General features: G+C 35.8%; 1 protein-coding gene across 2 annotated transcripts in view; it reads left to right on the top strand.

Annotated features, from left to right (window-relative positions):
* Positions 1-21942, top strand: part of ARHGAP24 (Rho GTPase activating protein 24) — a 528695-nt gene that overhangs the window by 98805 nt on the left and 407948 nt on the right. The window contains exon 2 of one of the 2 annotated variants that reach the window (XM_003811243.7): positions 2423-2622. In XM_003811243.7, coding sequence (XP_003811291.1) covers positions 2443-2622 — 180 coding nt within the window. In that variant the 5' untranslated portion in view covers positions 2423-2442. Of the gene's footprint in view, positions 1-1803; positions 2623-21942 lie in introns of those variants that run through there. The other variant, XM_063603558.1, reaches the window with a different exon arrangement.

Genomic DNA, 21942 nt, shown 5'->3' on the forward strand with positions numbered 1-21942 from the left:
ACACACATTTCTCACTTAGGCATTAATGTACACAAAAGGGGAAATAGCTACTTGTATTTTTTATATTATCAATGGTAAGTTGCTAATAACCTTGAAGCATTTTAGAGGGAATTTTTCAAACTTCATAGAAAGCATGAATTTGAGAGGAAAGAAAAAAATACCTAAGGGCCCTAAGTAATTTGTTGTGCAATGAATTCTAGATTTGTGTGTGCATGCTTGTTGCGGGGGGGAGGGGGGCGTGTGTGTGTGTTGGAATGTTTGTTTTAAGGTCCCATTTAACTTTATAAATTAAGGTGTTTGGTCAAAGAATAAATAGGCAGTGATGAAACAGCAAGTTGTGTAGATTTAAGCAGTTTAAATACCAGGAGATGAAAAAGATTATTTAGGGTGGTCTAGCTAAGCATACTTATTATCTAAATTATCTTACAGCATTAATTGTTCAGTTAGAGTGGAGTTCTTGGCTCATGATAGTAGGTCGGGTACTGCGAAAGAAAGGAGATGAAAGTTCCTGCTCTGCAGGGCATAGCAAATTGGAGGCATCAGGCATGGTCCAGTCTGCAGACACACGGGCACACACCTGAGGGGAGAGTGTTTTCTGCAATAAGTGGTTATGGTCATGGAATGCCCCATAGAGCAAAGGAAGTGTCCAGACGTATTGTAGAGACAGGGGCCTGTTTTTTAAGAAAGGAAAAAAGTGCGTATTGAATGAGACAGAAAATAGTCAAGTGACCTCCTTGAAGTTTAAAAGTAGTTTAAGAGGTGAAGATTAAGGCAAGGATAGTGATAGATTGAAATATATGCCAGTGAAGGAGGCAAATCTTCTGCAAAGATGGTTGAAGTTATTAAAATAAGAAGTAATTAGAACGAAAGTTCTGCTTCATCCCTGCAACAGGAATGGCAGGACTAAATTGAGAGAACTTGAAGTGCAATTATGGAAGATTTGACCCTGAGCCTTCAAGGAAGAAACAAAAATGACCAAGGGCTGACAATAGAAACTTCATGGAATTTATAAGTAAAATTGTATACATGCAAATTGATTAAAAAATAGTGATGAATATAAAGACCAGACAGAAAGACAGCTTGTCTTCCAGAATTGATCAGAAATGATAAAACAGGGACTTTGTTTATGTGCCTGGACAGGAATAATCTACGTTTTATCAGATAATATATGCCTGGACAGGAATAATCTACGTTTTATCAGATAATCAATATCTTTATAACCTCATCAAAGACACAAGAGTTAGAGAGGGCTTCCCAATTCCTGAATAAATGTTTAGAAATAAACATTAGCAAGAATTTGGAAGAAGATTTTGGGACAGGAAAATCTCTTTTAACCACTTGTCCCTGGCTCCCCCAGAATGTCCACCTTCTCTGTTCTTACTGGGGCAGTTTTAGCGTCTCACCTGTTGGTTAATATTTTTCCAATGAAGAACTCATTTTCTTGCTTATGTATAGGTAGTATGGCTGTATACTCCTTCACACATAACCTTAAAATATTCCTCATCATGTCATGGACTGGTGCACACCACACCCTCCTGAAGCTTGAGAATGGCTGTAGGAGAAAGGAAAAAACTATAGAAAAAACTAGCAAAAGCAGATGTTTTGTTTTTGTTTGTTTGTTTTCTCTTAAACTTTTTCAGCTGTACGAATCCCTGACCAGCCAAAGAAATTGTCGAGGGAATAGTCTGGGAAACAGAGGGTAGAAACATCTTGAGATATGTTCACCTATGTAAGACAAATGTCTTCCATTAAGATTTTCTGAATAGTCTCTTGAAATGGGGACACACGTCAGGCTAGCTCTTGCTCAGGTAAACCTAGGCCTGCAGGGGCCTGTCCTAGACTGTGCCCAACAGACACAGAGGCCATAATCTTGAGAGTTATGTTTTAGTTTGTTTATAGAAATTCCTTCTTCACACATTGCCTCTAGAACTTTCTCATTTTTCAGTTCTACTTAGGTTATTTTTAGAAATTCCTTCTTCACACATTACCTCTAGAACTTACTTATTTTTCAGTTCTACTTAGGGACAAAGAGCACCACTCAGCTGCTGAATTCATTTAAGAAGGCAGGAGGGCACAACAAGCTCTCTCCATGTTTCCTCTGGGCATATTGTTGCCAGGTCTGTGGTTTGTGTCTAGAAATTTGGCCAATGAGTTGAGGAACATTTTTCACCCCTTCTCCCACTCCCTTCCCCTTCCCCTTTCCTTACCTTTACTTCCCTTGCTCTCTCTCTCTTTCTCTTTCTCTCTCTCTCTTTCTTTTTTTCTTTCTTCTTTCTTTCTTTCTTTTTCTTTCTTTCTCTTTCTTTCTTTCTTTCTTTCTTTCCTCTCTCTCTTTTTTTTTTTCTGGAGAAGAGTGGTTTAAAAGGGAGTTGAATATAACAGAGCACCTCATTATTTTCCTTTCTTTTTGTTTGCTAACTAGGAAAGTCCATCAGCTTGATAATGGAGGAGAACAATGACTCCACGGAGAACCCCCAACAAGGCCAAGGGCGGCAGAATGCCATCAAGTGTGGGTGGCTGAGGAAGCAAGGAGGCTTTGTCAAGACTTGGCATACTCGCTGGTTTGTGCTCAAGGGGGATCAGCTCTATTATTTCAAAGATGAAGATGAAACCAAGCCCTTGGTGAGTAGGAGAAAATGTAAAGCATTAAGGGCCTAAGAAAGCCAAGAAATAGAGGGATTTGCTAGAAACCGATTGGGACTGAGACCACCCAAAGCTCCCTGGTCTCCTTCAGTTCATTGTCATCTTTCACCCTTTTACCCATTGCTTGCTTTGAGTTGGAGATAATAAAATTGCTAATTGAGGCCAAGAGGCAAATTATACTTGTCTAATATTAATTTTAATATTTACTAAGCCAGAGGAGAAGGTCTCAGTTCCTCTGGCAAACTTAGTTCATGAGAAAATTTTAATAGACATCTGCTAAAAGATATATCATAGCCAAAACATCTTTCTTTTTCTCAGGAGTAAATGGAAAGCACAGGTTTGAAGGAAGAACTGTAGGCACAACTTTCAGTAATTTATGAGACATTTTCAGTATCAATTCTCAGAGGTTTCCCTCCATACCTTAACTCACATAAAATATGGATGTGGTGCTAAACCAAATGACACTGATACATTCAACCAGCATACATAATGTACCAATCCTTCTGTGAATAGTCTCTGTTGCTTTGTAGTTCCTTAGTGGTTCTTTATTTGCTTATTTACTTATTTTCTCAACCACAAGTCTCAAGACTGCAATGAGAGAGAAGAATAATCTTCATCTGCATTTCCATAGTTGCAACAGTTTTCTCAGATTCATCATGGCTTATCAGTTGATGAGAGGATATGCAAACTGAGGCATCACTTATGTGTGTGTTTTTCATCTACATCTATAGGATACATACATGAGAGAAGAAACATTTTAGATTCGTTTATATAAACAACCCTAACAGTATGTTCTTGAGGCTATTTCCTCTTGTGTTAAAGAACTTAATTAGGAATTTGGACCAGGTCTCTGCTTTAGTATTTTAAATTCCTAAGGCATTATAATTTCATGATGTTCTCATTCCTCTAATTGAACTCCCTAAAAATAGCAATAAAAATACATGCTACAAACCTTGGTCTTTTTTTTGAAATTGCTACTACTTTTTAGGCATTTACCAAGGCTGGACATCAGGCTAAAAATTACATATATTATCTTATGAAATACTTAAAATAATCCTATGAGGTAGGTATTGTTAACCTTCTTTGTGCATGAACACCAAGGTTTATGTGTAATGCAGATTACCCAAAGTTAAACAAACAGTGGTTTAATAATTTGTCTCAAGTAAGTCTGAGTTCGTATAGCTTTAGCCCAAGACATTGTAAGTAAATTAAGAAGGTCCCATATTGGTATCATGACAGTTATAGTACTTTCCATATCTGTTATTTCATTTGTCATTGCAAACCAGTGGGGAATATGGGGATTATTTTTACAGAGGAGGAAACTGTGGCTTAGAGATATGAAGTGATGTAATCAAGATCATAGGCAAATTAATGGAGTTTTTTGTCTCCTATCTTACCCTCCATGGTTCTTTTCTAATTGCACCTTGTTTTATAATTATCTAATAATCAGATTAAGGTATTATCTTGAATATAAAATTATTTTTACCAAACTCAGAGAAAGGAACCAGGTTAATGTGAAAAGACAGAATTTAGGGGGTCCAATGTGGGGACTTCGTTACGGAGGAACACAGTGAATACTATCTGTGAAAAAATACATAGAGGGCCATATCCCAGGCGATATGATAATATCTTTTTTGAATAATTTAGGGCAGAGTTCCTCAAACTAGAATTCATGTGCACATTCTCTGACATTTGCACATTCTCAAATTTGAGAAACATGGACCACAGTCTTGGATCCACTGTATCTTCATGACTAGCAGGCACTCTAGTGGTTATATTGATTAAAAAGTTGAAAATATATATTTTAAAATGTAAAAACTCCAGATTAATTCAAATGAAAATCTACCTCAAAATGAAAATTACATTAATTCATAGTATTTCCAAGATAAATAGTATTTTTACATTAGCATGTTACTAGTATTACTAGTATTTGTAGACTTACTATAACTAAAATTAACAAAATAGACTTGTATTGACCAAAAAGTACTAATTCTTTTACAAACCAAACATAGACCATCACCATCCCCCTAAAAATGTTTTTAAATTTTTCATTCTATGTATTATTTGTTAAAGATTTGTGATTAATAAAGCAGTTAAAATGTAGGATAAATAACTTTATTCTTTTTTCTTTCTTTTTTTTTTTTTTTTTTTTGAGATGGAGTCTCACTCTGTAGCCCAGGCTGGAGTGCGGTGGTGCGATCTCGGCTCACTGCAACCTCTGCCTCCTGGGTTCAAGCGATTCTCCTGTCTCAGGACCCCAAGTAGCTGGGACTACATGAGTGCACCACCACACCCGGCTAATTTTTTGTATTTTTAGTAGAGACGGGTTTCACCGTGTTGGCCATGCTGGTCTTGAACTCCTGACCTCAGATGATCCACCCGCCTCAGCCTCCCAAAGTGCTAGGATTACAGGCGTGAGTCACTGCGCCCAGCCTTGGGAGAAATAACTTTGAATTATCTTTTTTAACTAACTTTCGTACAATTCAAGCACTGAGAATTTTAACATTGAGCTTTTTAATGTTTTGCCCTGATGTTTAAACACATGCATACAAATTCAGATTAAGAACTGACAATTTCTGTATCAGAGGGAACTTTGTAATATACAAACATTCTATATTGTTCTATGAGTGGCCTAATTTCTTCCCTTAAAATAGACCAAGTGAGAGTAGATGCCTGGCACATGGTAACTGTTAATAGCATATTTTTGAATGAGTTAATGAGTCAGTGGAATGTGTCTAGAGCCATGCAGCAGCAGGGCCAGGACCAAGGCACCATGAGTGATACTGTTCTCAACTCCCATCTATCAAAATCATGCTATTTAAAACAACAAAGTTTAAGCCACATTAAATAAGACCTGCAGTGATATATTGTAGAATATCTTTTAAAGAATCAGAACATCTAAATGGAGAATAATTGAGCACCTTGAAAAATGTTGAAAGTGGAAAATAATTTGTCCTAAAACCTGTCATTTTGTATTTGTGTGTTTATGATTACATGTGTGTGGTTGTGTGTGTATCTGTGTGTAACAGCCAAAAGGACATTGTTAATAAGTGACAGATGAGGAGCTAGGAGTCACTTTCTTGCTTCTAGATCCAGTGCTTCCTCTGCCTCATCCTTGCCTTCTCATTAGTCCTCAACTTTCCTTTACCTTTGCTTTTAGTCAGAGGTATTTCTTGCTTTTTTCTTTTCACTTCAGTGCTTCCAACGTAAGAATGTCCTTGGTCTTCATATATTTTGATGCGATCTATTTCAATAATATGGAGAAAATATCATGAGTAAAATTTTAAAAATTCTTTCTTTTAAACATTCCTAACCAGCTGGAAAGATTCAATAATCTTAACTTGCTTTTTGTTTTTTTACTTTCTTAGAAGGCACTTCTAAAATGAGAGTATAAAACCCATGAAATGTGTGTCCTTCTTGTCCTTGGTTAAAGTTCTTAATTTATTATAGTAAATTTTCACTGAGTTGTTTTACTCAATAAAAAGAGTCAAATCAAACTCCATCATTATCCTTATTATGAAAAACTGCTCATCTGTTGAAGGAAAGCAAAATTATAATAATAACAGGCTACCCTGAAAATGCTGATGCTATGAGTACACAGGTACAGTTAGTGGCAAGGAGTGAGTGAGGACTGTCTAGAGGGCTTGGGAAGGGCTGCATAAGGCAAGAGGTGACCCTGACCTGGGATTTTGAAGGTAGATGTGAGTTTTCCAGGTAGATAAATTGGGGAAAGGAATTCAGAGCAGAGGAAAGACATGGAGTTGTAAAATAGATATCTATAGATAGCTCCATATTGCAAGGGTGAATGTACGGCAAGAATGCAGTTAGAGAGAAACGGGGGGCCCCAATGGAAAAGGGGTTCTTTAGTAGGCAGTGAGAAGCTATTTCCAGAGCATCTGTGATACTCAAACTACACAACTATGTTAATCTCAGAAAGGAATCATGACAGTTGTTTCCTAATACATTGAAAACCTAAGTTAATAAATATGAGTTTCTCAATTAGATTTTCCTTACGTCTCTGTCTTCATATTGCTATGAGAACACACTATATCTGATTTAGTGCATTATGTACTTAAATATTGGAACTTACTATGAATGTTTCATGTTCTTATTCAACTTGCACCTTGCCTTCCAAATATTCAACAACCTGCCCAAATTTGAGAACTTAGAAAGTTTCAATGCCACTTTTCTTGTATTTTCTTTTTGAGCAAAAGGCAAAGGTGCCTCAAGGCTCTCCGCTCTCTGGAGACAGTACCTGATTTGTAAACAATGACTTTCCAGTGCTTAGCCAACAATACCTGGCAATATGAGAGGCTTATCTCATAATATAGCTATTTAATATTTAATATAAATCAAACTAAACATCCTCATTATCCTGTAATTTTTTTAATTAAAAAAAGCAGCTTTAGTTCATCTAGGAGAAAACCGTCTCCAGAATCCATTGTCTACAAGTATTTGCACTTATACAGATTTTATCCAGAGCATATTTAAAAAATAAAGTTGATTTTGATTGTTTTTATAAAAACAAACAGGAAGGTGATGCATGCAGGCCATTTTTGAAAGTACATTAATACATCTATAATTCTTGTCACTCACAGGCCACTACTATAAACATTTTATAGTGCTGAATTTTTCCAGTTTTTAAGTAATATCTTTTGTATTTTATCTTACAAATTTCATTGTATTTACATGCAGAGGAAAAAGTGTAAAATCATACTGTACAGAAGAATCTATAAAAAAGAATCTTCCTCCTACACCGCACACCCCAAAGGACTTTGGATACCTATTAGAAAGGGTTTTAAAACACATTTGAACTGAATTCATGACAATATCTGTTCTGGCATGTTTCATCAATCATGACAAATGACCATGGCCTTGTCAATACAATAACATGGGGGGAGCAGCCAAGTCAGAGATGAAGTATGATTATAGTTATCTTAAAAATAAGGCAATTGTGCAGGTTTTGTTAAGTGAATCCAGTGATAAATTTTCCTAATGGTTTTTCAGGCCCACCTATTTTACTTCTATTATGTAGCATATTATTACTTAAATAAAAGCTAAGTCTCAAGCTTGGCCATACTAGAGAAAGCCTCTGACATACCCCTGTGCTAGAATTTGACACAGCAGGGCATCGATTTTTAGAAGCCAGTCTGAAACTCCTGATAAAATGACTAAAATCTAAATAAGCACCAACCCAATTAATGTGGTCTAGACTTTCTACAACAGATATTGATCCAATTATGTGGGGAAGGTTTTTTCTGTGCCTGATCTAGATGACACTATATTAGATCACAATGGATTTTCTTAACTTAGAGGACAAAGTGATTCTGAGTGAATTATAACCTGAGGGCTGACCTCTAAATGTGCAAGGATTGATTGCTGATTTAAGAGTAAGCTCTAGGCTGGGCGCAGTGGCTCACGCCTGTAATCCCAGCACTTTGGGAGGCCGAGGCGGGTGGATCACGAGGTCAGGAGATCGAGACTATCCTGGCTAACACGGTGAAACCCCGTCTCTACTAAAAATACAAAAACAAAATTAGCCGGGCATGGTGGCGGGCGCCTGTAGTACCACCTACTCCGGAGGCTGAGGCAGGAAAATGGCGCGAACCCGGGAGGCGGAGCTTGCAGTGAGGAGAGATCGCGCCACTGCACTCCAGCCTGGGCGACAGAGCGAGACTCCATCTCAAAAAAAAAAAAAAAAAGTAAGTTCTAATTTTATATATTTAATGAAACTCGTGTGTTAATGAAATCTAGAAATCTCTAAGGCAATTGCTGTCCCGTTAACATTTATGAAGCCAAAGCCTCGATGAAGTATTTAAAATAATACTAGAAACCTTGAAACTTAGATATCATCCTCAAATCTAAAACTAACTTTCTGTGTAGCATCTGATTCTTTTGGTGTTTAAAACGACACTAAGATGGTACTGTGTGTCATCATAAATTCTTAGAAACTCTTAGCACTTTCCTAGAAATGATTATATAAAGTGAAAGTATTATTCATATAAAATATTATTTTATTCCACTGTTATTTAAAATTTTATTGCTTTCCTCTACACAGCAATATAGGAATAACTGTTTTAAGAGTAAAGACATAGGCTTTAGAATAAAATTATTCGAATTGAATCTTAGCTCATATAGTTACTAATTCGGATACATTGGGCAAATGAGTTAGCTGGTCTAAGCTTCAATTTACTAAACTGTATAATAAGATTATGATAGTAAATACTTCATAACATTATTTTGGGGATTAAATGAGATACTTTATGTATCTGATTTTGGAAAGCAATGATACATGGTAAGCATGAAATAAACATTAGTATTTTTATAAATTAATATGAGAAAAATAGAATTTATTGTTTAAGATATTAATACTACTCATTCATTTGATTTTTTAAGTGAACACATATTTATAGATTTCTAATGTACCTACAAGTATTATTCTAGATTCTAGGAAATATATATATTTATATTTATAATATATATCATGGGAAAAAAATATATATATATAATAGATCCCTCAAAATAAAGATTTAGAAAGAAGCAGCTCAGGTGAAAGTCCAAAATTATTCTAGGTAAGTAAGGAAAGTTTGCTTCAAACAACTATTTAGAAACCTAGGCTGCCAGTGATTTTGCAATTTTAACTTTTGGCTTCCAAATTCACCATGGGAATATAAAATAGCGTATTGCCTAGAAGGATCAGATGGACCAGACATGGTAGTGGCCCTTGTCACTTCTGTTCACATTTTGTTAGTTAGATAGTACTGAGTCACATGAGCACATCTAACTGCAAAGGAGGCTGGACTTGGAGCCTAGATTGATCCTGGGAGCAGAGGAGTGCGAGAGTGGGAACTGTCTGCTATATGTGACTAAAGTAATACAAAGCATTTGTGAAGAAGGAGTTAAATTCCAGTGGGTATTAGGCATAATTACAGTTATTATACAGTGTAATAAGTATTTTAATAAAGATAAAATAGGGAACCATTGGAAATCATAGGAGGAGCCCCTACCACCACTTCAAGGTTCAGAGAGAGCTTCTCAAAGGAATAATTTAACCTGAGAAATGAAGGATGGTATCCGTAGCTGCTGGAGTGGTATTTATGGCAAAGAAAAGGTGTAGGCCATGGCCCTTTTGTAAGTTGTTAGAAATTGATAATGGTCAAGTATTCCCATACCTAAGAAAGAGGACAAGAAGAGAGAGAGATTTGGAGAAGAAAGCAGAGGCAAGTTTGTTAAGAGTCCAGAAAGCAGTGGTAAATATCTTAGATTTTATCTTGGGACCTTACATTTTCCCTGCCTTTATATGCCCATTTTTCTTGGTTTATTAGACTTAAAGCTAAACAGTTAAAACAGAACTCATTCTATGTACAGTTCACTGTGAAGGAATCCAAAATGCCTGCCTATCTGAAAAGGCATTCCGTGGCAGTCCTGCAACTCCTATAATTGACTATTTTATATTATTATCTAGTCCCTGGAAAAATTATGAAAAGCAACTATGCTATAGATAAATACTTGACCTGCCATCATTCCATTAGCGTGTAAGTAGGAATTACAGGAATGCTCCTCAGGTCGCTTTTGACTGTAGGAGGAAGAGCTAAGAAAATCTATCGCTGCTGGAGAGGGCACCTGAGATGGAAAAGCACAGAGGATATCTTGCACAAAAAGAGATTGATGGGCAGAGGGATCACAGCATGTGAGACCATTTTCACGCTCATAATTTTCTCCAGAATTGATTTGTCCGGTATAGGCACTTCCCTGGGAGGCAGTTGAGTCCACTTGTTTTTTTGTGCAGTTTCTAGAATCAGTCTGCCTGGGTTCAGTCTAGACTCACTACTAGCTATAGGGCTTGGCTAAGTTCATAAAATTCATTATTCTCGTCTGTAAAATATACATCATAAAATACCTATCTCAGAATAGTTGTTAACAATACATGAAATAATGTTTCTAGAATGCTTACACAGTACCTGTCCATATATAAAGCAGTTAATAAATATTAGCTATTGATGTTACTATCATCATCATCATCATTTGTACCATCTTTGTCCATCAGGATACATTAACACAGCAGTTTAGAAGTTAAGATCTATAATATATACTTTATTAATTGTATAATGAAGGGAATAATAGATGATCAGACTATGTAAGATTTACAGGGAGGTGCTTTTCGTTGGTCATGCTAACTTCAGAGCAGAAGATAACTTGTTTTCACTTGTCACCTATGCTGTCAAACATTGAACTTATTACATGGAAAGATTTCAGAACAATACTCTCCTTTGTAGTATGCCTTTTCTCTTTGTTTACATTACTTTTTTGGGCTCCTTCAGAGTTTATCAAAATGGTTATGATGACAGCCAAGGAGACTTGAAGAATTCTCTTTGCAAAACCGGCTACCCCAGAGACAGCACTGGTTTTCTGGTTTCTCAGCACCAGTTGAAGGGAGAACTATTGGAGTTGAATTCCTTGAGTTCTATTCTCACATCTACTCTTATTAACTGAAGGCTTTTGTATTTGTGATGCAATTCAATATATGGAACCAGGTAGTCCATATTCAGACTATCTCATGTGCACAAACTCAGGAAAATTTCCATTATACCAACTAGAGGAGAAGAAACTTTAGGGGAAAAAACAAATGAGTAAAAATAAATTTGAATATTTACATTTTTGGTGTTTACAGCAATGTGTTTTAAAAGCCTATTTTTTTGCCCTTGATATATTAAATATTTCGTAGCCATTTGTTACTTGTTCTCTTTTAGGTTTTTTTTTTTTTTTGCTATTCAATTTTCATGTCTTCTCTTCTTTAGCTTTATCTTGCCTAAATCCAGCTGCTTCTCGTTTTTTAGAGCTGTCACCATATGTTCATTCATTTGGTGACTATTTATCAATTATAAACTATGAAATTACAATTTTAGAGTGTTTTGATCACTTTTTATGTACAAGGAAGCAATCCAGATACAAAAATTATTGTTCTCACTTTCTGAAATTTGGCTTTTTTCTTTTAGCATAATATTTTCCAGGTTCATTCATGTTGTAACATGCTATCAATACTTTGTTTCTTCTTTTGTTGAAAAATATTCCATTGTATTAATATAACACTTTTTAAAATCCATTTGTCGGTTGATGGACATATGGGTTGTTTACACTTTTTGGTTATTATAAATAATGCTGCTCTGAATATTCATTTACAAGTGTTTTTGTAGCCATATGTTTTCATTTCTCTTGAGCATACACCTAGGAGTGGAGTGACTGTGTCATATGGTAACTGTATGTTTAACCTTTTGAGGAACTATGCCGATCATTTTTATTCAATTTCAATCTAATTTAAAACTCAAGCCTCACACTTGGTTTAAATCTCATCTGCGTCCCTCCACACCCTGTGTATGTGTTTGTGTGTGTGTTGGGGGGGGAGGGTGATGGAGAGAGAGAGAGAGAGACCTAGGCAGAGAAACCGTGAGCTGGATAATCTTTCCTTGTCTTTGAAGTCTCTTTTACTGAGAACTGGTGAGGAGAACAGGTGAGCAAAGACAAATGAATCTCTGCCTAAGAGCCTGTTGCTGTTGGGGACTACATGTCCATATTGGTTGTTTCTGCCTTTCTGGCTAATTTGTGGCTGTTGATGACCATCTCGACTTCCCAGATGTTAAATATGACAAAAATAACCTATCTTGTCCTTTTTCTTCACCTTTCAGCTCTCAGAATTGGCAGTACACCCCACAGCTTCTTGCTAAAGTCCTATCACCTGGGGACACACTTTTCATTATTTCACATGAACTCCCTAGAAATCCATACATGGTTGCCATGACAAATATGGTGTTGCAGGCCCCTCCACATGGCCCCAAAATTTTCTTTGCTCTACGAACTTTTTCCAGTTCTTTTGTCTATTACTCAAGGATAAGTGCAAAGCAGCCTCAGCACATGACAAACTGAGGCATGAACTCCCAGTCTCTCCAGTTGCCAGTGACTGCTGGAGTTTTATCTTCCTCGACTCAAGGGAGTTATGGACTCTCCTTTCAGATGTTTTGCCTGTAGCCGGAAGGGGAGGACAGATAGTGGTTCTGGCCACAGTGATCGTATCTGACTGGGTTTGGTTCTATTCTGTTGTTCTGTTGTCTCGTAGAAGAGTAAGGCACTTAGTACCTCTTCATTTTAGCTTTTAGATTCCAGCAACCTGTCAGAGACAATAGAATAATTCCTACTTAACATCTCATTACAAAAACCTATGTTATACTCTTATATTTTTGAAACTACAGCTTATAAATCAAATGTACATACTTTTTATTGTCCCAGATAAGTGGAGCTAATATTTTCTCATCAAAGAAATTTTCCACAATTGTAAAAATCCTTCCTGTTTCTGATTTCTTATGATTATTAACTTGAAATAATATTCTATACTGCTTATGAGCTAGGTACCTTGCCATATACACAAATATGATTTTAATATTTTAAAATATTAAAGTACTAAGATATAGCATAATAAGCATTACATATATTTTAACTTATGATAAATTATTTCTCTTCTGACTTATTGTTTATGTTCATGTCACATAGTTAGAAAAGATTAATAGAATCAATTCTATTTATTAGCAGAATCCTTAACTCATCTTTGTGAACCTGAATTTCTACTTAAACATGTTTTTCTAGATATGGGATTACAGATGCTTAAATAATATGTAATTCTTCACTCATGTTTAGAAATAAAATAGTACAGATAAACTTGTTCTACTTTGTGGCCAATCCTGAGAAAATTTAAGATAAAGAATTGAATCTATGGATAAGAGCTCACTGACTTAGACATGAGTTGTAAATGCTGTAGTACTGGCCTTGCTTGAAGGGTGCACTGATTATTTGAATAAACCAACGTAGCTCTAACTTAACTGTGTTTTTTAACATTCATAATCTTCTCCAGGGAGGCAGAAAACATTAGCAGTAAGATTCTAATACAATTTTTGAACAGTTTTTCAGTGCTAAATTTCTGTGTCTATTTTGAAACTTTTCCTAGTTTTTTTTAAATTCCAGTATTTAACAGTTACATTTTCTCTAGATTTTAAAGGAGATTTTCTACCTGTCAATTTCTGTTTTATACATATATAAAATACATGTGGTGGTAAATAAGCCAAAGGTACTTTTGGGTTATGGACTTTATTCTTCTATTAATGAGTTGCGTTACCTTGTATTAGTCCCTTCTTTCTGTACTTCCTCTATCAAATGAAGAGAAGAAGCTGATGGCTTCAGAGTTGTTATTTAATCCCAGGTTTCTAGAAGTTTTGTGTAGCCCCACAAAAGTTCCTGCTTTTTAAAAATTAAGTTATCATAATTCTTTCAATGAGCTAATACTTTGTTTCCCAAGTCATTGAATTTGCCTATGAAATTTGCATTGCAATATCCAAAGATATTTTGGAAATGAGACACTCGATCTTTAGAGTATCCTACGGGAAAATGAGCAGTAATTCCATTTTCAACCTATGAGAAGATTTGTAAATATTCTGTTTTCTATCTTAGCCTGAATTTTGAATATTGAAGTAAAAATCTTGAAGCCAGTTTTAGTCATTACCACAAATAATGACACTATGGCTTATCTAAAATACATTTTCAAAAATGCCTCTTTAAAGAATCATCATTTTACATGCAATTTTGATAAATATAGTGTTTATTTAAGATGTTATCTCTGTTTTTGACTCTTTAAACTGCTTGAGAATATTTTAAAGATATGGACAATCAGACTGCTCCCTTTGAAGCCCTTTCCATCCAAAATTATGAGATACAAAACTCATGAGATAGAAAACTTGGCTGGATTTTTAAAACATTAGACTGTAGTTTACTGCTTGAAATTGTATGATTAATTCATTTTTCAATGAATTATGTTTACAAAGATATGCCTACAGAGACTGTAACACTCTTTATGTCAATATCCAAAAAGTGTACAATGGGGTTGATTTAAATGTCAGATACTTTAATCATTCAACTCTTACTATTACACAACCTAGTATTACCGGGGGAAAAAAACCTGCAAAAACATTTATGGATCTCAGGTAATGGTCTGAATTGAAAAGTTTCAACATATTTTTCACTAAGCTATTTCAAATTATATAATTTGATTTTATCTTAGAAGGAATAATTTAAGAAGCAATATTTGTTGTCTTTCTAAGTTTATGTGTCTCTGATTATTTTATGTGGCTGGTCGGAAACTGCACTTTTGTTTCTGACCTGTTGTTTCCTTTAATATTCTGGATTGAGAAACAGGAGTTGTGTGGTGCTTCCCTGGGGACTTACATTATGTTGCATTCCACACAGTTGATACTCTTCTAGCTTTCCTGTTTTGATGTCTGTCAAAAAATTTGAAAATTTTTGATTTTTTTCTAGTAAAATGCATTAGCAATATTACTGAGCTCAGAAATTAAAATAACAAGTTTTCTTGTCTAGTGTAACTAACTCAAACTATTCCTCAGTTTCAAATATTTTCTTAGAGTGACAATTAAAGATGGTTTAGCTAATAAAAATTAAAGATGTATTTTAATAAGTAATCCTTCACTCTATTGTGGCTTTCCAGGAAGATGAAAAAGGGTAAATGTTTATTATGAACTGTTATGTCTTAATGTGTTCAGTACTCTATTTATATTATTATTCTATTAATTCTCACAACACTTTATTCATTAGATTTTTTTTTAATAGATCAAGAGACAGAACTTCAGAAGGGTTAAAAAATCTGTATCCTTTAAAGACTTAAACATTAGACCTAAAACCATAAAAACCCTAGAAGAAAACCTAGGCATTACCATTCAGGACATAGGCATGGGCAAGGACTTCATGTCTAAAACACCTAAAGCAATGGCAACAAAAGACAAAATTGACAAATGGGATCTAATTAAACTAAAGAGCTTCTGCACAGCAAAAGAAACTACCATCAGAGTGAACAGGCATCCTACAAAATGGGAGAAAATTTTCGCAACCTACTCATCTGACAAAGGGCTAATATTCAGAATCTACAATGAACTCAAACAAATTTACAAGAAAAAAAAAAAAACCCATCAAAAAGTGGGCAAAGGACATGAATAGACACTTCTCAAAAGAAGACATTTATGCAGCCAAAAAACACATGAAAAAATGCTCACCATCACTGGCCATCAGAGAAATGCAAATCAAAACCACAATGAGATACCATCTCACACCAGTTAGAATGGCAATCGTTAAAAAGTCAGGCAACAACAGGTGCTGGAGAGGATGTGCAGAAATAGGAACACTTTTACACTGTTGGTGGGACTGTAAACTTGTTCAACCATTGTGGAAGTCAGTGTGGCGATTCCTCAGGGATCTAGAACTAGAAATACCATTTGACCCAGCCATCCCATTACTGGGTATATACCCAAAGGACTGTAAATCATGCTGCTATAAAGACACATGCACACGTATGTTTATTGTGGCACTATTCACAATAGCAAAGACTTGGAACCAACCCAGATGTCCAAGAATGATAGACTGGATTAAGAAATGTGGCACATATACACCATGGAATACTATGCAGCCACAAAAAATGATGAGTTCATGTCCTTTGTAGGGACATGGATGAAATTGGAAATCATCATTCTCAGTAAACTATCACAAGGACAAAAAACCAAACACCGCATGTTCTCACTCATAGGTGCAAATTGAACAATGTGAACACATGGACACAGGAAGGGGAACATCCCACTCTGAGGACTGTTGTGGGGTGGGGGCAGGGGGGAGGGATAGCATTAGGAGATATACCTAATGCTAAATGACGAGTTAATGGGTGCAGCACACCAGCATGACACATGTATACATATGTAACTAACCTGTACATTGTGCACATGTACCCTAAAACTTAAAGTATAATAATAATAAAAGAAAAAAATCTATATCCCAAGGCTAGCAATTGGCAAAATGAGGCATACAGTGAAAAATATAGGTATAAAAATAAGTCCAGGAAGGAAAAAAATAAATATTCTGTAGATATGGGCAGGATCCAAACTAGTGCCAAAAGGTGTTTTTACTACATTTTTTTATCAGGGAGAAAAAAGAAGGAATTTCATTCCTACTTTAATAAATAAGAATACAGCTTGTCATATCCCTGCTGAAGAACCCTATCCTCTTTGAAATCATGACAATTTAGAGGCATCCTGGGGTTTCTAGTAATTATGTTAATAACTCTTAAGTTTTGCTTAGAGGTCCTAGGAGAAGGCATATTGGCCTTCTGTAGACCATGCTTGGTTGTTTGCTAAGAATACTCAAAGAGTGTGTATGCAAAATGAATTGTAGAGCTTGCTAAAACCCATCTACTTATATCTAATCCTCATTTTTTTTTGCAATAATTCATGAAATAGCCTCTTTTAGCTCTATGGGCATTTGCAGGTGGTTCCCGCTTTTAGTTGTTTCACATTACATCACTCTGATCCATCAATGCCATGCAATATAAACCTGAGTTTTGTTTCTACCTGCCTTTATAAACTCACACAATGAAAAAGATTTGTTAACAAAAGCAGATGTATTCCTTCTGTTTTTGACACAAGACAAAAGTGATTCAGAGCAGTAGCTGATGATTGTGACTAAATTATGGTACATAAAATGGAAATGGCTAATCAGGAAATGTGCCATGGACTGTCTTCTTGGGCATGGGACAGAGAACTGAGAAGAGTGTGGCTATCAAGCCTGCCTCTGGCACTCACCACTCACTTTTGTGGAATCCTGTTGAATCCACCTCTGGTGTTTTAAGTCCTAGAGAGAAACCTGGGGGAATCTGTGGGAGAGGTACTCTTCTTAACTCTATTTCCATTTAAGCGTTATAACAAAATGGCTATGGGACTTGAACACTTGTTGATGTGATGATGTTGAAGAATAGATTTTGGACATTTCTGTCAAAGAATAAAATAATTTTTATAATTTCATGGAATTGAGTAGATGGAAGATGTTCGTTCTTGCTTTCATTTTCCTTATTCCATCTCCAAGGAAAGGAAAGTCTGCTTTTGTAAGTTAGGCTTCAGAGCTTTTTCACTAGTCACTGTTTTACTGGTGGCTTACAGTAATGTATTAAAAGTCCAGTCTGGAGCATGCTGAGACATTAGTCTCTTTTTCCTACCTTTGGTTCCCCAGGGACTACTATCCAGAAGGGAAAAGTGCCAATTATCTCTTTATCCTTTGCATCTAATTGGTTCGTGGTCACATGTATAAAATACTTGGTCCACATCTCTCATTGGAGCAACAATTTCTGACTCCTGGAATCCCTCCAATTTTCTAGTCCTTTTTTGTATATCAGCATCTCCCTTGATTTTTAACTATTTTTCTCCATTCTCTCTCTCAGAAAATGATTGCAGGAGCATTTGCCCCACTCTGGGAAGGTCAAGTGGATGCCTCTTGTTATCGCTCTTTCTTTTCTTCCCCCCTCTCTTTCTTGTTCTTGCTCATATTCTTTTAGCCAATTGCTATGGTGAGGCATTACATCCCAGTGGAGTGGTAAGAATGGAGACTTGGATTTGGGATTTGGGTTGAAATAGAGTAAGTAAGATTCTGTGATTCAAGACCACATACACTTAGCATGCATAGGGAAAAGGAATCTTTGTTCATACTTTCTTACCAGAGATCTATGAAGCAGCTTTGGCCCAAAGCCTGCATCAATAATAAAGTGTTTGGGAGCTTGTTTTACTACCTGTGAATACAGATTCATGGTGACATGTGATTGGTTGAATAAGAGACTCAGATATTCAATCATAATACTATTTTGGTGGTATGCTAATCCCTATATTTCAAACAGAATGAAGCTTGAATATCTACGATGTTACATCTATCATTTGATAGAAAAGGAAGCTGAGGGTCAGAGAAGATTATAATTTGTATAAGGGATTCTCAGGCTTAATAAAGTTGAGAATTGGGCCGGGCGTGGTGGCTCACACCTGTAATCCCAGCACTTTGGAAGGCTGAGGCGGGTGAATCACAAGGTCAGGAGCTGGAGACCAGCCTGGCCAATATGGTGAAACCCCATCTCTACTAAAAATACAAAAATTAGCCAGGCATGGTGGCACGTTCCTGTAGTCCCAGTTACTTGAGAGGCTGAGGCAGGAGAATCGCTTGAACCTGGGAGGTGGATGTTGCGGTGAACCGACATTGCTCCACTGCACTCCAGCCTGAGCAACAGAGCAAGACTCCCTCTCAAAAATAAATAAATAAATAAATAAAAATAAAGTTGAAAATTGCTTAATTCACATAATACCTTAAAATTGCTTATATTTTTAGCAGAGTTTCAAAGCCAGGTCTTCTGCTATAAGCACTGAAACTAAAGAATAGGCCACAACCCAGTATGTGTTCTCTTTTCTCAAAATGGTAGATTGATGAATTCTCTATTGGAATTTTAAAAAGTACTCATAGAAACTTCTATAAGTATCTATGTTACTTTTATGTAGTCAAACAGTGCCTTGTGTTATTAATAGTCATGTTTAGTTTGTCTTTCTAATCACATTGACCCCAAGTGGTATTCCTTAATTGACCCAACAGAACAGAGGTAAATTAATACAGAGAAATATTACATTCTCATAAAGAGAAGGCCGAATGATGTCGCCATTACAGTACTGTCTGAACAAAAGTTCCCCAGTAGTTAGAATAGAGATAAGTTGTGGCTTCAGTTGCCCCTGTGCTATAATAGTTAGTAGTTACTTCATGGTGTGTGTGATCATCCTTTTAAAAGAAAAAAGCATCATCTAGCAGATCACATGAATGTTGATTTTAACATGTAATGATGTTTAAATTTTATTAGTATTTTAGTTTGTTCAGTATAGGCTTGTGAATTTGGGTGGGAGGCTTATGTTGATATATTATTTTATTACCATAAAAATATTTAACTTGACTTTTACAGCCAGTGAGTTTTTTTCTTTAGAAGTATACACTTTAGTCAAATTGACAAATAGTGATCTAATCATGCTGCGTTTTAATAAATGAAATAAGTGCAGTTCCATCAATCCCTTGGACTTGATAGACTAGGACTCTTGGCTTCCTTTCTTCTTCATTCCTTCCATCCTTCTTTCCTTCTGCATTTATTCATGAATAGATTTATGCATGTGATATATCCCAGGTATGCTTGATCTAAAACAAGTCACTGCTCTTGTGAAGCTCGATTATGATGGGGGAGACAGCCATTTAACAAGTAAGGAAAGTAACTTACTATGAGGAAAATAGAGAACTAGACAGACAATACTGGTGCAGTGGTGGTCATGATAGTAGGGCCTATTTAGACAGAAAGGAAGGGAAGGTCACATTTAAATTGAGATCTAAAGAAGAAAGAAGACTGTCATGCAAAGAGAAGGAAGGAAGGATATGCTGGGCTGAGGGGATAACATGCAGAAGGAAAACAGGCCTGTGGGCTGGTAACCTCACCACCAAGGAATTTCTCAGTCATCCCTGCCTTTATCTTGAACACACTGTCAGCCTCACCAAGAGGCAGAGTTGCTTTTCTTGATCAGCCAGTCACTAAATGCTATGCATGCACATGATTGGGTTCTTCACAGAAGCCTGCTGTTGCTTTTTAATTGTTGATGTTTTGTGCTTGCTAAATGCTTCTTGCTGCCTTTTAATGTAATAGTTTTCATTTGTTGTTTTAAGAGAAAATAAAAGCATGTTTCATGCCTTTCTGCCCTTCCATGATTCCCTTCTTCATTCTCTGCCCAGCCTGGAGGATGGGGGTGGAAATTAGTGGCTTTCTCATCTGAATTCTGAGTCCTGCAAATATCTGTTTGATAGCACTTTTCATGTAAGATCGCTATTAGCTCGCCTGTCTTATTGTGACCCCTTGAGTCCAGGGACCCTCTCATATAGCACATTGTGTGCACACAGTATGCACTCAATTAATGTCTATGGACTGAAGAAGTACCATAAATTCATTTTGGACGTGGGCATCTGATTCTTTAAAGTGTAATGATGATAAGAAATTCATTACAGAGAAGTATATATTATTGACTTCTACTTTTCTTTCTGAGATAGTTTTAAATAAGTAATTAAGAGTTTAAAATAAACAAAATTTTTATTTGATTTCTAAGATTTCAACAATTTTAGTATTTTATTATCAATACAAAGTTTCTAACATGCATAGGAAGAGTATGAAGACAGTTATTGTTGAAGACTTTGTACCCTGAATACTAAACCACTCTTTCTGCTCCATGAAGTTTCTAATTTAATGTTGAACTGACTTGAAATGGAGAAGCATAAAAAGTTGGCTCCTCTCTAAAGGCCATCAGATAATATTCTCAGAGGTAAATCACCTGCAAGGTGAAACTTGTAGGTGAAGACAACTTTGTAAAATAAATTGCATTGGGCCTCAGAGATGTGGGCATATAATGAATAGAGATTCTGTAAACTTCACCACCTCCTTATAGTTTTGCAGAGTGAAGCTTCTGTGGGTATTTGCATGTAGGTGAATTATGTCTGATAACAAACAGAATTGTGATCTGGCCGATGTCAGAGTCCTAGCAGTGGATTTTAGTCCTAACTCTGCCACCTAAAGCCTGGCCAGTTAATGACTCTGGATCCTCATTTTCTCATCTTAAACCAATAGAAGATTGCATTGGGTTGACATCTAATGTTTCTTTTAGCTTGAAATTTTGATAGTTCTTGAAATGTATATTTTATTCATATGTCATTCATTATTTTAGCCTTTTAACACACATATACAAAACAAAAACAAACAAAAAACACAACATGCCAGAGGTTAGGAGATGGTAGGACTGATTGACTTGACTAGGGACAGGAATTTTTATTTGTTACAATTAATATTTGAGTAAGTTCTTTTTCTCATGTAATCATGGTAGTGACCATTTTGGGACCATGCCTGAAAACTTACTAGGTAATGAGTCTGGTTCCTGTTAATATCTTCTACATCTCCGGCCAGAGATATATTTTTTGTTTCCTTCGCTTCCCGATATCAAGCTATCCTTTGGGCCCTTTCTTTTGAAACTAATAATTCCTCTTGGGATATAGCTAGAGAGATCTCTTTGGCTGGAGCATCTGCCATTAGGTCAAAATACTTTGATAAATATGTGCAGTACTTACTAATCCTATATGTTAAAGAATTCTTTCAAAATAGATTCAAGAGTTTAAAAATAAAATATGGATTTTTTATTTTACAAAATAATTCCTTCTTAATTATAAGTCTGGAAGTTGGATCTGATATTTTTCAAAGCCATTGCTGCACATTGCAAATTTTCATGCCATCCACATTTTTGTTTGACTAATTACTACTATGTGCATTTTGCATGTTAATTTAGATTATCCCTCTTTTAGAAGAAAAGGAAACTGTTCTTAAAGTAATAC

This window comes from Pan paniscus, chromosome 3 (assembly GCF_029289425.2).
Source record: "Pan paniscus chromosome 3, NHGRI_mPanPan1-v2.0_pri, whole genome shotgun sequence".
NCBI lineage: Eukaryota > Metazoa > Chordata > Mammalia > Primates > Hominidae > Pan > Pan paniscus.